An 18,701-nucleotide genomic window follows, 5' to 3' on the forward strand; every position below is an offset into this window, starting at 1 on the left:
TAGAACACAATACATCGCCCAGAAACCACAGCGGATACCCGATTAACCGAATGACCGAACGGTCGACGTAAAATGTATTAAAACCCTGCTGATCCTTTTACGGCGGAACATAATAACTACCCCAATATAACGGTTTATCCCCATTACGATTTCTAAAGATTTTCCCGGGACCAATCGTCAGGCATATGTTTCATGAAAAATGAAATGCACGAATTGTACACTCCGTCAGTGTATGTGCCTTGTTGTCGGCATATGTAACCTTCTTGTGTAAGCGTATAATCAAGAGAGAGAGAGAGAGAGAGAGAGAGAGAGATGGTCCATTTTATAGATTGCGTCGCTTTTAAGATTGTAAGATCATTTATTTATCCATATTAATGAACACTGTTTTTATGGAGCAAGTCTGGATACATTAATTCTATAGGCATCAAAATAGACATCGAAGAGAACATTATATTGTGAATACTTGGTCAACTGTCTCATCTAACAAGTGTCCTATATCTGTATAACGCAACATATATGTAATTTTCATGTGTGTGTTGTGTGTGTGTGTGTGTGTATATATATATATATATATATATATATATATATATATATATATATATATATATAGGTGTCCCTAAAAATTATTACAAGGAATCTTTTTGAAAGATCATTGTTCTTAATTATGTTTATTTCTGGCAGAACTACTAACAATACTTACTAAAGAGATTTTTTATTCACAGTCAAATATTTCGAAATATGGTTCCAGCCACATTGTATAAGCACGATTTACTTGAATTTATCATTATTCATATGAAACTTGACATGAGATTCATTAAAAATTCATCAAACGTAATGGAGAGTCGCGGTGTCCTTGCTTTCCCATCGAGGATCAACCAAATATCTTGTCTTCAAATTCGGCACACTCTTTTTTATCTGGATTGAAGATTTCGCCTTTGTCACTCACGTCACATTCTCCTGTGAAAACTACTCTCTCATCATGGCAGATGATGTAATACGGCGTCCATTCTCGGCCAGCCCAACAGTTTTCTCCGTCCGGAAGACCAATGCAACTAGGGTAACGGATGTGACATGGAACGCAGTGGGAAGACCGGCACTGGTTTGCATCGTACTCACCTGCAAGGAAAGACTATTTGGTAATAATTGTGTAGAATATTCTTACAAAAGTATCATGGGACAGTTGTGGAGTTATAGAGCAACGGATGCAACAGAACTACAGTGGATTGACACATTTTATTCGAAACAAAAGATATATTTGATGATAGTCGTGGTCAACATACTTAAGGACTGTCATGAGAGACCGCTATAAATGGGGTTACTGATGTTACACTACAAGGGAAAGGTTTCGTAAGCGGAATAATTATTGTCTTAGGCGTCCATAGCAACATGATCACATGTAGCACAAAAAGGTAATGAAACACTTCTAATTTGTCATTTGACCTAGAGCAGTGGGTCTTAATCAACGATTTTATAACAGAAATTGCAATTGCTCGTTTACTAATCTGATCATACAGCTGGAACGTATCTATCTAATCGAACTGTTTTATCCAAGTACTGGGTCTGTGAGGCGGTGGTTTAGGAGCCAAGGATGTCACCTGTGCTGCTTTCTCTGTACAACATAGACAGTTTCACCTTTGTGTAACCTCAACATTTCTCTCCAGTTTTCATTGAATGTTCACCACATACTCAGTCAATATTTGTTTAAAAATATTTTTAGACACAAATAAGGTTTTTAAAGAAATAATCATGTTAAATTGTGTGTATAAAAGTATTCATGTTTTAGAAATGCTAATTGGTGCACCGCTATATTCATTCAAGTTAAACGCCAAAGAGAGAAAAATATATTTTTTATACAATGGAGCAGTTATAACTGCAAGACTGAATGCAAAGTTTCATCAGAAGTGACAACCGATGTTGATTTCTGCAAGCACATTGGAAAATCAACGAAATTACTTACACTGAATTAATTTCGTCAAGGCGATTTGTAATTCATTCGTCCAATTAAGTTCGTCAAAGCGATCTGTAATTCTTTCGTCCAATTAATTTCGTCAAAGCGATCTGTAATTCTTTCGTCCAATTAATTTCGTCAAAGCGATTTTTAATTCTTTCGTCCAGTTTCACATTCGATATTTATGCAGACCCATAATTTTATTCTTATAATAACAGCATAATACACGAATGTTAAATGGAAGGATCAAGACCGAGTCTGAGTACAGGTCTAGACTGATCGTAAAGACGATCTAATAAAACATGTATCGTTTATTTAAAGCGTTTGTTTTCATGATGCTTGGGATTTCTTGTCTGTGCTAAAGAACCGAAAGGTTGATCGACAGATTAGAAATAGAATTGTTGCTGCTGTTGTTGTGGGTTTAACGCCATTTTTCAGCACATGATAAACAATGCACGGCGTCAGTATATCTGGCGGAACCAAGAACCTGGAAAAACCCTCTGGAAGAACCACTGACCAGCGGGAACATACTGGCTAGCTTTCTCACTATCCCACGTTGGCCGAATTTGCGATCGAACGCACATGGACAAGGTGAGGTCTCAGTGATATGTAAAGGCGAGCGCCTTAGACCATTAGGCCACACGGGGCCCTCTTAGAATAAAGGAAAAAGAAATTGATGAAATTCAGACTCGACACTACTGCCATCCTGTCGGTTCCCTCTAACCTTTCAGCCAATAATATTCCGCCAAACATTCTAATAAACTTGGTGAATGAATTCAGCGTCCCGTAACTGCTCTTCACAGTCTGGTTCAAATGTGCGATTTGCTTGAAGAGTACAACAGAGTTCCTAGGTAAGCTATATTTAAAATGAATGTAATTTTACTGTATAATAAGTTTTGAAGCATAATTAGTAAAGACGTTGTTTTACCTGAGTTTAAATATAAGATTCAATTTCAATTTTTGGATATTTCGAGTATTCATGGAGAGTCCATGCACTATATATTTAAGGAAATTGTCGTCTCGAAATGTAATTTTCTGCCTAAAAACAGTCCTCTTTGAGTACAAATGCCAATTAATTTAGTGCCTAAAAACAGTCCTCTTTGAGTACAAATGCCAATTAATTTAGTGCCTAAAAACAGTCCTCTTTGAGTACAAATGCCAATTAATTTAGTGCCTAAAAACAGTCCTCTTTGAGTACAAATGCCAATTAATTTAGTACCTAAAAACAGTCCTCTTTGGGTACAAATCCCAATTAATTTAGTGCCTAAAAACAGTCCTCTTTGGGTACAAATCCCAATTAATTTTGCCCATTTAGTTCAACCTCGTACTTAGTGGATCCAATGTTCAGACGTTCACATAATGCAAGGGAAATTGATGAACACGGTATCTTTCGAAACTTACATTATGACACAAAAGGTTTTAAAGACATCAAATTAAGACCACTCCGGTGGCCTAAGTGGGTAGAGCCTCCGTCTCGGATGCGGGAGGTCGCGGGTTCGAAGAGGTTAGTGTTAGGACTTTTGATGACAGGATAATGTGACTGGGTGACACATGATGCTACATTTATGCGGCATGATGTCCTTGTCCTAGACATCGCTATAAACTGCCACACTGCAGATAAAATTGTTAAAGCTACATTAAAAATCCAAGTCACATACACACATGAAATTAAGTCTGCCATCATGTAAACAATTGATAGGGTAATACCTCGCAATCTTATGAAGTCAAAAAGAATACTAACAACATGCGTTTCTTTTGCGCTCAAAAGATATGGCGAGACTGTTGAATATAACAGAGGTCACCGCATTTTGCATGCCGTAATCACAAAATGATGACAAACCACATCTGTTTTGGAATCGAAAACTGCAGTGTAATGTTTTCATTGAGTACAAGAACACGTGATGCGACTTTGTGTACGTGTCCGCGTATATTGTGGAATTCAGCAATGTGCTTGTACAGTATTTAAACGCAGGTCTAACTATGAATCATAAAACCATAGCGGTTTCTTTCACAGTAGATTTTTTCAGACTTGTGTTGAAAACATTTAATGCATATTCTATCCAAATCAGTCAAATTAGTGATCAATCTAAATCGGTCAAAATAGTTATCGATCGATATCTATTTGCCTGTAGTTGTTTAAAAACCTCAAAGACGCACTCGATATAGATTCTAATGTGCGACTCCTGTAAATTCTATAAAATATAAACGACTTTCAGATTGAAAATTATGTTGCTTTCCACTTAGATATAATGGTTGCTAAACAATTAATTAATTAATTAATTAATTAATTAATTAATTATTTAATTAATTAATTAATTAATTAATTAATTATTAAGCTGACTGTGTATTTTCCTTGCACCCTCAGCAAAGTATTTCTGCATAGAACTTACTTAAACTGGATTCCTCAGTATTGGAACACCACGTACCATGTAAGTTGATGTTAAACTCTTTGCAAATAGTGCAAATAGTACAAAACCAGAGACACGGTCGCCTACTGCGCTAGTAAAACAGGCTATACGTTATATATGCCTAGTGCTCCAGCAGAAAATACGTTCTACATTGTCTACACCTAGGGAGCCAGCAGATCAGAATATACGTTTTTTAGGCCAGTGCGCCATCAGATCAGAGTAAACGCTGCCGTTACCTAATGTACCAACTTATCAGGGTCTATACTGCTCCTTCTATTCGAGATTTCCACTAAAGCAGTCTTGACCCTGACATACCGATGCATTACACGAGTCCATGTTGTATATAGATGGGTTTGCGTTCTACACGCGGATATATATTGTACCAAGAACAATACAAACAAGTAATATATATTGTACCAAGAACATTACAAAGAAGCAAGTGTAATAATTCTAAAGTCGTATCTGTTCGGAGAAAAACTAAATGAGTAATCCCAAACAGGAACATTTCCCACAGAGATACAAATTTATACCGTCTCTTTGATAATTGCTTCATTACTGTCCTATAGTTTTCCGTTTAAATTTAGTTCGCGTCTTGCATTACCCAACGTACTTACTTCGTAACAAGAAGGAAATACTTCAGTGAACTTGCAGTCTGAATTTAAAATGATATCTCAACAATTTACGCTATTGCAAAATATAACTGTGATGACGTCACATTCTAAAATAAAACTGATGACGTCACATTTACTCCATACCGTTTCTTTCTGTAAATGCAAGTGGAGGTATTTAAAAGTTACTTTGCCGATGTTACGAAAAGCAGATCTTCATAACCGTTGTTCCGCAGGAGTAGGCTCACATTTCAAAACCATGTGTACTGCTAGAAATTTCCAAATTCGTCTATATAATTGGTCAGAGTGGCTGACATTATCTTGAAACAAATTATGAGCCTAATTAAAACTTCGATTTCACAAACTTTTATTTTTTAAAATAAAATGCTTAAGGTACGAAAATAATGTATTTTACAATCAAAAGATGCAGTGGATTAGTAAATATTAATTCCCCATGAAACTTAGACCAAAACGATAGATTTTTTATTTATTTAAAAAAAAACAACGAACAGCGTAAGAAGTCTAAATAGTTGAGAGTGTTTGTAAGAATGTGCAAATTTATATCTTTCAAATGGTGTTGATTTGTGATGTTTAAACACACACACACACACACACACACAGAGTTAGTTATCTCAAGGAACAGAATTATGGTTACATCATATTTTACATGAATTGTCTTTGATACCATTCATAGTACGACGAGTAACTATAGCCAACGTTCAGATAAGGTAAAGTCTGTTGCATTGTGTAGCCTTAGTTTCTCACGTGTTGCTTTGCATCGTTTCACATTTCTTTATAAATTTATTCAGTGCAGGTTTTGCGGGTTTAACATCTTTTTAAATACATTATTTGGGCTATACATGGCGGCCAGTATATTTAATGCAGGGTTAACCTAGGAAAAAACCCGGGAAGTACTACCGACTCACCGGAAGCTACTAGCAAGCTTTCTCACATACCCACGTTGACCGAATCGAGACCTGAATCCACAAAGACAGAGGTGAGATGCCAGCAATCTGTAAAGGTAAGCGCTTTAGACCACTTAGCCACCAGGGATTCGAATCAGAGCATGACGCTTCAAGATTTTTTTTATCATTCCTCCAAATTATATCAAATTTAAGTGATTAAAAATACTGTTCTTTAAAAGTTTAATATTTAAAATTATATATACCAAATTTTTAAACTGCTTTAGTTAAACTTTCAACCTGAATTACCTCCCTTTCCAAACAAAAACGGTTTTATATATATATATATATATATATATATATATATATATATATATATATATATATATATATATATATATATATATATATAAACAAATATATTTTTTCATACAGGAGAAGTACTGGGTTATTCTGAAGCTTATCGCAGCTTTTTGAACCCTTATATATTCAAGTCGTCATCTTAAAAATAAAAATAATTCCTATTCCTATCTTAGGTGGCTCTCTACAGCTTCGTATTTTGAATAGCGTTAGATTTCTGCACACACACATAAACAGAGTTTCCCCTGGTGTTACCTAACTGGTTATACTGGCTATTTTTTAAAACAAAAGACTTTGTATATCTTAGATATTGCTAACAAAATGTAATTCCCTTTATTTTGGTGTATGATAGATGGAGGTAATTTGGATTATAGAATATATAGCTTGGCCTGACTTCACGTGTGCATCTATTAAAAAAGCTGCTAGCTCCTCTTTATAATTTTAATTTCCTTGACTTCAGAGGTAATTTTTTTTACAAAGAGCCGATAACGTTTTTACATTTTATATATTTTGTGCTTCATTCATTTAACTTTCAAAAGCTGGGATTGTCTAATCTATACTTTAGACTACTTCTGGCTGATATTGCGAGCATATGGAAGCAGCCATACTGGTTAAGTACGTATTTAAATAGTGTACAGTTTCCATGCGTCCAATATCAAATGAAACTTTATCCATAATACACGAAAGTAGCATAGACGTTTGTCAACATTCTCTCAATTGTGCATGTTACAAATACAAACCACACCTGTCAATTTTTCAGAAGTTCATAATGTCTGTAGAGCGCCCCCTTAAAGAGAATTTTCATTTTTGTTCCGAGTCTGTGGAAAGAACGAGTTTGATATTGTGCAGCAATAGGTCGGGCCGTAAGGCCAAGATTGAATGATACGCGATATTTATCGAATTCTTCCTCTCGACTCTGAACGAAACACAAGTACTGTACTGGATGCGTTACCTGCCCTTGGTGTCCCAAAATATCATCAGCTATCTAGCCTGAATGGAATTCAGTACAGACTGACATTTATAAAAGTTAGATTCAATGGACTGTAACGTATTGACATGAAGATGCGCAAAAACTCTCAGTAGTTCCAATCTGGGTGTGCAATATGGAAATCTGGAATGAGAGTTTGTATCCAACACCAGATCTTTCGTATGAATGGGCACGTTTAAGTCTCGTCTGTGCATAAATGTATGCCCGAATATGTGTATGAGATGCAAGGTGATCGGTGCCTTTAGTTGCTCTCTCTCTCTCTCTCTCTCTCTCTCTGTGTGTGTGTGTGTGTGTGTGTGTGTGTGTGTGTGTGTGTGTGTGTGTGTGTGTGTGTGTAAGAAACTCCCAGTAGCAGAAATATCATTTCACTGCGTTGCAGGGGCCCTGGAGCGATTGTTCCCTTTATTCCACCTTAATCCTGTCATGGGATATCTTTAAATCTAAGCTAACTCAAAATTATAAATATGTTGAAAATTCACAGACCTTTTAGACCTCGCATTGATTACAAAAGAATAATTACATATCCGTGATCTTTATTTATCTATCCAGTGCAAACTGGATCTAATAGCCTGCCACGATGTGCAAGTGAGTGAGTGAGCAGCAGGGAGGGTGTACAGACCAGGTGGCTCAGATAAATTTAAGCCTCTCACCAAACATTTCTCCGTAGAAGCCTCAGAAAGCAGAAATAACGCCTCCTGCGCAAATTAATCCGCAAAATTTCCCCCCAAGATGCATTTTCAGACATAAAAAAAAGGCAGCTTTTTTTGGGGGGGGGTATTGTAAAATTTGTTTGTGCCATAATTCAATTATGGCGGGCTGCAATTTTATGAGTAAATTTGATCAAGACCGACTCGATACCTACTACGCGGATCATGAAGATTAATCGTGACAAATCCGTGCGGAGTCGCTTGAGCGTGACTAAAGAAATTTTTAAACTTATTTATATCCATATCGCCGTTACACCAAGTTTGATGAATATTTCTTAGCGTGTGAGTATCAACGCCATTGAAAACTGATAAAATATTACAATTATCTCTAATTACCTTCGGAATTTGCGTATATCGCTGCGTCACGTAAATCACATCGGTGTTCTTGTGTCGGCCACGCGAGAATATCCTAGCCGGATTAGTTTGCTTATCCAGCATCACATCGTCGAAAACAACAAGATTATTAGTATCGCCGTCTAAACTTTCCACTGATGGAGCCTCATTGATATCCGTTATAAATTCTATTGTGCCATCCTCAGTATTATCGCTAAATTCCTTTAGTACTTGATAACATCGCTGATCATCAACGGATGGCGCAACCAAATATAATTTATCCCATTTTAGCCATCTCATTATCAAATTTAGCAATAACTGAGTTTTTCCAGATCCCGACGGTCCAATAATTATCATTCTTATCGAATTTGGTAATGCTGAAGTGTGTTTCACTTGCTCGCGTTTTTTCGTGGCTGAAAAATCAATTACATTCATGTTATTAGAATATTATGGATTCATATTGTGTTAAGTGTCGCACTCGAACTGCTACGATAAATCCAATCGAAGTCGTTACACGCAACAACAGGAATGCTATCAAAGGTGAATGTGCGGTTTGTGGTACAATCAAATATAGATTCGTTAAAAAAAAGATAGAAGAACCGGAGGAGATATTACCGCCTCCTTAACAAATCTGCCAGGATTGCCTTGGGCGAAATATCCCGGAGAGAAACATCTGCCAGGATACAACTATTGCGGACCTGGTACAAGGCTAGATATAAGACTTAATAATAATAATCAACCAAATCCTGGTGAAGAACCAGTAAATGCTATTGATAACGCATGCTACTATCACGATCTCGCATATCGCAGTGGAGATTTAGAACAACGACATCTCGCTGATGTGAAGCTAATTCACGCAATAGACGCAGTACCTAATAAAAAATTCAAAGAAAAATTGGCAACCTGGTTGATAAAAGGAGCGATGAAAGGTAAATTAGTCCTAGGTGCTGGTTAATTTATAATGGAGCAAATATATTATTCTCCGCGAGGATTTTGGAAAGGAAAATCAGCAATTGCCAAACTTGCCAAGGCCGCAAAAGTAAAACACTCCACCGCTGCATCATGGTTATCAAAGCAAGCTGTTTGGCAAATTTATCTTCCTCCGCCTAAGAAAATACCATATGCGAGTTTCTCTGTCAGCGTCCCTAATGAAGTTCATCAGGCCGACTTAATGTTTCTTCCTTACGATACCGTTGACGGAGTTATATACAAATATGTTCTGACGGTTGTTGATATTGCAAGTAGGTACAAAGAAGCGGAACCGTTATCGAATAAAACAGCAACAGATATTGCTAAGGCGTTTAGCGAAATTTATTCACGATCTCCATTAACATGGCCGAAGCTTCTCCAGGTTGATCCAGGTCGAGAATTTCTTGGCGCGGTTACTTCACTGATGAAAAAGAATAATGTTAAAATCCGTCGCGGTATTGTAGGTGTTCATCACAATCAAGCTATCGTTGAGAGATTCAATAAAACTCTTGCAGAACGATTATTCGGATATCAGTACGCGCGCGAATTTATCCAAGATAAACGATCTCACGATTGGGTAACAAGATTACCTCACGTGATTAACGCACTAAATAACGAAGTAACACGAACAATATCAATGAAACCCGCAATTGCAATTACAAAAACAAATATACCACTAAAGCGAAGTTCAATAATTTCGCCGGTGTTAGGTAGTGTCACGGTTAGATATTTATATAAAGAAGGAGAAGCCGAGGGTGGCAGAAAAAGAGCAACCGATCCAAACTGGAGCGTTACAACGCATAAAATATCGGCCGTAACAAGATCATCAGGAAGACCAGCAATTTATTTTCTAGATTCATTAGCACCACAACGAGGATTTACCAAAGAGGAACTACAAGTAATTCCAAAGGATACTCAATTACCGCCATCTTCGTTAATGTGAAATTTAATTCTACCCAACTGAGATAATTTTCTTACTCGAGACACGGCTAGATAAACTAAATTTGACCAGGAAATTCTATCATCGACAATCCAGATTTGACCATCTACTGTTAATCCCTGTGACGAGTGAATCGTTGCTGCATATCCGAGTTTCCACGGCGATCTTTCTGCGCTTATCGCATCATTGACAAGATTAATATCAACGAAAATAATATCGTTCAAAACCATTATTTTTTCTTCTCCGCACGGCAAAGTAACATTAATATTTTGTTTTCTAGTATCAGCGGGCCTATAGCATAATGGTACCGGCAACGTTGGAAATTTCTCATAATGAAGTTTGAATAATATTTCCTGAATATTATCACGAACAATTTTTCTGCTAGCCACAATCAAATGATCTGGACGCCACAAGGATAGAAAATTATCCATCGAAGTCTCGTCAATTATTTTTCTCATCACATCACATTGAAACTTATTAGGTTGCAATCGAATCATTTTTTTAAACTCAGTTAGTAAATTATCATTAGATCTATAATCGGCATCAATCTCTTCATAATAATCCACAAAGTTTCTGAGCCATCTATGAGGAGATTCACCATCAATAGGATCAGGTTGACCATGATCTCCGCACATTATCACTGCAGTATTTTTTTCTTCCAACCAACTTAGGAATGATTTTAGTATAACTAAATTTACTGTGCAAATTTCATCAAATACTATAATCTTGTTGATATATTTGTTTCCCATTCGAGCCGGATCCCATAATCCACCACTGTACTTGAAATAACTGTGATACGTGCAAGAACTAACGCCACGCTGCTTTATTTCTCTTGCTAACCTGTGAGTTGGAGTTAACACTATCATATCAGAGTTTGAAAATAAGTTTATCGCTCGTGTGGTTTTACCACTACCGCCAGGACCATTCAGATAAACGAATTTGTTTCGTGAAATCGGATCAAACGCAGATGATGCTGCTGATACTTCATCGCATTGGTCTTTATGAAACTTATCGCAATCTTCTACATCAGCGTCTTCACAATAATCTAGAATATCCTCATTCTTTATTCTCCAAGTTCCCCATGAATCATTAGTGATTAAATTTTCCAACCTACACTGATATTTCTTATCGATATAAAATGAATCCGTTGCAACTCTTACCGCGATATCGGCAAATTTATTTATCATCGACAATAAATTAATACTCACATAAGCGAGCATCGATGATCTTAGATGAGTATACTGCGCTGATTCTCCATCGAGATAAGTAATCACGGTACCTAATTTTTCTCCATCAATAATAATATTTTCTCTGTTGCAAAATATTCCTCTTGACACCGTATCGGCAATAATAAAATCCATTTCAGCGTCATTGATGAATAATCTAGCATGGCGATGTTTATGATCAACTGATCCTCCTTGAGTAAATTTACCAATTATTTTTCTTCCAATATCTTTCGCGTTTTCACAGTCCGTGGGTAACCACACTTCAGTTTGTTTCCTATACGATATAATTGCTTCACTTACCGTCAATGATATTAACATCGACGAATCCAACATATATCTCAACAATACCGTAGGGACCCATCTTCGTTGAGATAAATGCCGACCAAACCAAATATAGCAAATCCTATGCAAATTCTCAGCAAGTTCGAACGAAGTAACATGAGCGAATCCTGTCATAACAAAATCGGGTAATGGTCCGTTAATTGCCACTCTTGTCATCTCGTTGGTAGGATGGCCGAATTTAGCAAAGTAATCCGCACAATCACCATATCCAAGGAAACTTCCAGGATAGCACGCGCTCATATCAACTGAAATCATATCTTCGAAATAATATTTGGTATTCCACAATCCTCCGTGACCATATTCGATACAGCTAAGTTGAATATCATTAAGAAATTCATTCTTCGTGGGTTTCCACGAATTTCTCTCTCTCGCAGCGTGAGCGGCAACAGACGGAATGGTAAAGCAGTTCGTTAATAACTGATCTGGATTTGACGAATACTTCTCCGCGATATTTTTCATCGATTCATGTAATATTTCATCACGGTAAATATCTCCGCGTGGCAAGATAAATTGATCATATCTTTCTTCGCTTGAGAATAACCAAACCGATATTGGATCAGATGCGGCTAATAATTTGATATATCGGAACATTGCATCAGCGCCATCCGTGGAAGATTCCGCGGGATAGAATTTAACAACACGATCCTTCGGGAATATCATCACTGACTGCGACCACGCATGTGAATTGTGATCAACGATTTCGATTGGTGTTCCTCGAGAACTATATGGTGAAGAATATAATATTTCACCCGATAGCGTTTTAACCGTAATAGGAAATTTAAGTTTCTTGCTCAGCGCAGCAACATCATCAATCGATGCGCCATCAGCAACTGTCTTTGCCCATGAATTAATTTTATCCAATCTCAATTGGGTCAGACCGGATCCGCGACGAGTATTTCTCATGTGCTCGATGACGCGCTCAGCAACGCAATTTATCATCGGTGATTCTTTCATCGCTGGTAAATTTTTCGCATCAGGATTATTATTCAACCGATAAATTCCATAAACTACAGCACTAGATGGATACGCTCTAGCGTAATAAGGACCATCAATTCCCAATAACAATCCTGGTTTTGAATTTTTATCAAGAACGACGTTTTTCTTACTGCCGCGTACCGGATCTCGTTTATCACGAATAATCCAAGTATCATCCGGCATTTGTGCAATAAATTTTATTCCAAATATAAATCGCTCATCTTTGTGTTCAGATTTTATATGCTCGATTATCTTCTTTGCTCGCTCTAGATTCATCGTAGCATCAATAAAGTTAGTTTTCCACGTCGACCAAGTATGAATCGCTCCATCATCAAAAAATTCCTTCTTTGCACGATCTACTTCAGGAATTATATATTCTGCCTCATCAAGATCAAATAAATCCATTATTATATTTTAGACAAATGTTTAAATTATAATGAATCAATGTTCATGGATAATAGTTGGATCAACAAAATCATGTGATAAATCTTGCAGAGGTGAATATTGCGGCGCTCATATATACGAAGTTCGACGAGGCAACAAAGGACCGCAACGGTGTTTGGTTTGCCAAGTTGGCATTCGAGGAAAGACTCGATTATGTTTTTCTTGTGGTGGAAAGAAATATCGTGAGCTACGGAGATATTATGAAAAGAAATCTTCCTCAGTAATTTCTTGTGAAGAAGATTATATTAATCGTTTCAAAGCAAATTATGATTTAGAAGTATAAAATATTATATATGGAAATGAAATCAACGATTCCTATGAGTGAATATAGATCACATCCTACCATTGATGATTATGAAGCATCCAAGGATGGAAATGTGAGACACATCAGAACGAAGAATCTTGTTGGTAATATTAATATGAATGGATATCTCAAATTTACAATCAGCAAAAATAATAGGCGAAGAAAAACAAATTACTTCGTTCACAGATTTGTGTTCGAATGTTTCCATGGACTCATCAGAGACAATTTGGTTATAGATCATATCGATGGAAATAAACTTAATAATGAATTAACTAATCTTCGAACTGTGACTCAGAGTGAAAATTGTTCCTCGGGTAACACTGGAAAACATCCGAAAGATGCCAAGTCAGTTAAGTCGGTAAATCAAGAAACAAATGAAGAAATTGCATTTGAGTCGATATATGCTGCTGCGAAATTTTATGAAATTACTCCAGTATCGATATGGCGAGTAGCGGAGGGAATAAACCACAGAACATTTTCCTACAATCTCGGTGAGTGGATCAGATTCTTCTATGTTCCAATAATATTTGATGATGATGAAGAATAATTAAATACTACAAAATTAGTATAATGGACGAAGAAATAATAAACGATATTATGGGAGAGATTAATAGTTTGAAAAGAAAAATAGATCTCCCATCGGACCTTGATGTGAATAAAATCAGATCAGAATTCGAAACAATTATTCTAGGGAGACTCGAATATAAATATACCCTGCCGTCAGAATATAAATTAATAAAGAAGATCCAAATCGCGATGTATCAATCACTTGCAACGGTCAGTGATGATCACATCGAGGATTTTGTTAAATTATCAACGCTAGTAGAAAAAGCTAGATTAATTTTATCCGACGCATATGAATCAAGGAAAATCACAAGTTCTCGTGTCAGACAACTGAAAAAACTTGTTGATGAAAAAACAAGAGAATTTTCCAATCTTTGAAATTTTACAAAATAAAAAAAAAGATTTAAATTTCCCTGGATTTTATTTATTTTTTTAATTTTGGCGGGGGTATTTACCTAACGGATTCACGAAATTATATAAATTACTTCGATTTGAGGGGTAAATACCCCAGCGGATTCACGAAATTATATAAATTACTCGATTTGAGGGGTAAATACTCAACAAAAAACATAAAATTACGAAACTTTCTTAATTTTTCTGATTTTTATTAATTTTTTTTTATTATTTACCAAAATAATTTATTTACTGAAATTACACAAATTTATTAATTTTAAGGGGTAAATACCCCAGCGGATTCACGAAATTATATAAATTACTCGATTTGAGGGGTATTTACCCCAGCGGATTCACGAAATTATATAAATTACTCGATTTGAAGGGTAAATACCCCCGCCAAAATTAAAAAAATAAATAAAATTCAGAAAAAATATCTTTTTTTTTATTTTGTGAAAATTTCCCTGGATTTTATTTATTTTTTTCGTTTGTTTTTCCCTGGGATACAGATTTACGATCTCACCAACAAACTTATACTTAACGTTTCTCTGCGAATATCAAGTAAATTTCCATCTTGATTTGTTAGTTTGAAATTTATTCTTGATAATAATCGATTATGACAGCGTAGGTAAAACGGATTAACTGGCTCCTTTATTATCAAGTAACCAGGAGAGACATTAGGAGAGAATGTGTATAATATAAATCCCTGCTCCGCTTTTGATATTGCAGGATCAACATTGTAGCTACCTTCCACAACATCAGCATGAAGATAAACAGCAATAACTTCGGTTATATTAACTATCCCAGGTGATATATGTCTCCCTTGTCCAATTCCATCATTATCATGCATCAAGATTGATTCTGCTTGTGTTTTCTTCTTAACCCACGCGTCGTGTAATTTAGGAAATAACCTATCGACTGTATCAGCGACAAATTTTCTCATCTCATCAACATTGTAGCCGGGAAATTTATAATTTGGCAACGTCCTCTCGGTTAGATTATGTCGTTGCATAAACGCGTTAATAATAAAACCCATACCAAAGACGGCGCTGTTTTGTATATAGCCCGTTGCTAGTTCGTTAATAAGTTCCATATCAGCAGCTAATTTATTTATCCGCTCTGTTGTAATTATAATTTCGTTACATGAAGCTTGTACGTTAAATACGCAATCTTGGAAATAATGTTCTAACAGTTTCTTTTGTATTTCGTATTCGTTGATAATTTTAACAAATAATATTGTAATGCTATCCTCGAACAAATCTAGCATATAAACTGATCCTGATGAAAAATCAAGACTCGCCTTAGTTTGTTCATACTGATCAATATAGTCCAAGTCAAGTCCGTGGAAGTTTTTTTCATTGCTGATAAAGTCGGATTTCTTTGGTTCTGGTGTTGTTATTCTACCAGGCGGAATATCAGGCCAGCCTAATACTGTCCTAATAGATGAACGGTAAATATCTACCATATACGGCGACGATACTTCAATGATTGATGATAACGTTGGTTCATGTGCTGATATCTTTATTCCTGGATGAGCATCGCCAGTAATATTCGATATTCTAGTGTTGAACTCGCTATTTATCTGTTCAATCTCATAGCTGCCGGTTGGTATACTAACGACAAACCAACTAGGAGTTCCATCGGCGTGTTTCTTATCAGCAACAACAAGTGAATTGTTTGATAATAATTTACCGAATGATTTTGATCTGATATTAGGCCAGCTATTATAAACTCGTAACTGTATCAATGCCATTTCCTTTGCACCAATTGGAGTTGGAAAATTAATACTAAATTCTGGATTAGTTGAGCTTAGTGATATTAACGTTGTTGTCGGCGGTGTTGTGTTTGTCACTATCTGGACTAACTCGGACATTATTATTATTCATTTGTTCAATCTCAGAGTAGATGCTGATCATCGAATAAAATTCTATATCGGATATAACTCCATCGTTGAGACTTTCGGAAATCAGCGATGATAACTTCGAATATGCGTCGTTAATTTTAGTTAGTTTATTTTTGTACGATAATAGTTTCTCGCTGGTGCATGAAGATATTTTTCTTGCAATAATATTGAGAACGCCAGCTATCGTTGTTGTTGATGAAATTATTATTGTTGCTACGATCGGCGCGATTGTTGTTACTACGGATAAAACAATACCCGCACCGGCGATTATAGCTGATGCGGTATAAACAACAACATCAATAATAACTAATCTGCGCTGGTATTTCTTTATTTTTATTTGATATTCGTCTATTTGTTTTTTTAGCGAATCTTGCCATGATCGCGCAAGATTATATCGATAATCTGATGCTGTCATTTATTTAATCTACAATAATAATTACTATATTATTTAGTTTTGTACGGAATATTATCCCATCCGGATAAAAACTCATAAATTGCAAGATATTTGATTTCTCCTGTGATGGTTCTATCTGGTGGTTCTAATGTAAATACCTCCCGAGTATTTTCCTCCATGGAAATAATAAAAATTCCAGGATAATACTCATGAAATGTATTAATTTTGTGAAATTCAGTTGTTACCGTGAATTTTATTTTGGATATGAAATATACTCGATATACGCCAGTAATTGGTGCAATCCAACTCGTAATATTTGATTCGGGTCTCCATATCTTGTTTATCGCTTGTACCACAAATGATATATAACAACCAAGTTTTTCTACATTTTCCACATCCGGTGGGATGACAATACGGGACAATTTTTCAATTTTTGTGTTGATTTCTTGTGTTTTCTCGCTGAGATCATCGTGTGATGTTTTATCGACTTTTTCACCCATTGCGGTATTTATCTTGGTAACATCTGCGAGAATATCATCGTTGATTTTCTTTTGTTTCTTTTGGAGGTTATCGTGTATTGTTTTATCAACTTTCTTAATTGCGATTTGGCGTACTGCGTTGATATCTTCAATGATCTTAGTATTATCTTCAATGATTTTCTTGTGGAGGTCATCGTGTGATGATTTATCGACTTTCTGCTCACGAACTGCGTTAATATCCTCATCGATTTTCTTTGTTTTCTCGTCGTGTGATGATTTATCAACTTTCTGAAGCATTGCGGTATTTATATTTGTAACATCGGCGAGAATGTTATTAACGTCCCTGGTTGTTCTTGTTAGTTTTTCACCAAGATCGTCGTGTGCTGATTTATCGACTTTTTGATTTGCTAATCCACGAACCGTTTCAACGTCGCTGCTAATCTTAGTAATATCTTCGTTTATTTTCTTTGTTTTCTCGTCGTGTGCTGATTTATCGACTTTTTGATTTGCTAATTCACGTACCGCTTCAATATCATCATTGATGGATTTTATTTTCTCGTCGTGCAATGATTTATCAATTTTTTGAATCGCTAATCCACGAACTGCGTTAATATCGGCGAGAATGTTAGTAACATCCCTGGTTGTTCTTGTTAGTTTTTCACCAAGATCATTGTGTGCTGATTTATCGACTTTCTGTTGTGTTAATCCACGAACTGATTCAATGTCCTTACTAACTTTAGTAATATCATCACTGATTTTCTTTGTTTTTTCGTCGTGTAATGATTTATCAACTTTTTGATTTGCTAATACACGAACTGCGTTAATATCCTCATCAATCTTCTTTGTTTTTTCGTCGTGTAATGATTTATCAACTTTTTGATTTGCTAATCCACGAACTACTTCAATGTCCTTACTAATCTTAGTAATATCCTCATCAATCTTCTTTGTTTTTTCGTCGTGTAATGATTTATCAACTTTTTGATTTGCTAATCCACGAACTACTTCAATGTCCTCATCAATCTTCTTTGTTTTCTCGTCGTGCAATGATTTATCAACTTTTTGATTTGCTAATCCACGAACTGCGTTAATATCCTCATCAATCTTCTTTGTTTTCTCGTCGTGCAATGATTTATCAACTTTTTGATTTGCTAATCCACGAACTGCGTTAATATCAGCAAGAATGTTAGTAACATCCCTGGTTGTTCTTGTTAGTTTTTCACCAAGATCATTGTGTGATGATTTATCGACTTTCTGTTGTGTTAATCCACGAACTGCTTCAATGTCCTTACTAACTTTAATAATATCATCACTGATGGATTTTGTTTTCTCATCATATAATAATTTATCGACTTTCTGCTGCGTTAATCCACGAACTGCTTCAATGTCCTTACTAACTTTAGTAATATCATCACTGATGGATTTTGTTTTCTCATCATATAATGATTTATCGATTTTCTGTTCACGTACTGTGTTAATATCTGCGAGAATACCAGTAACGTCCATGGTTGTTTTTG

At 35.8% G+C, this 18,701-nt stretch overlaps 1 protein-coding gene across 1 annotated transcript in view; it reads right to left on the bottom strand.

The window, feature by feature from the left end:
- Nucleotides 1–599: 599 nt before the first annotated feature.
- The window catches only part of LOC149780540 (uncharacterized), a 30,352-nt gene continuing 12,250 nt past the window's right edge, over nucleotides 600–18,701 (bottom strand). Inside the window, exon 3 of the mRNA XM_089937559.1 lies at nucleotides 600–1,116. Coding sequence (XP_089793685.1) covers nucleotides 872–1,116 — 245 coding nt within the window. The 3' untranslated portion in view covers nucleotides 600–871. The remainder of the gene's footprint in view (nucleotides 1,117–18,701) is intronic.

The sequence above is a fragment of the Sinohyriopsis cumingii genome, chromosome 16 (assembly GCF_028554795.1).
Source record: "Sinohyriopsis cumingii isolate HCF-2022 chromosome 16, ASM2855479v2, whole genome shotgun sequence".
Lineage (NCBI taxonomy): Eukaryota > Metazoa > Mollusca > Bivalvia > Unionida > Unionidae > Sinohyriopsis > Sinohyriopsis cumingii.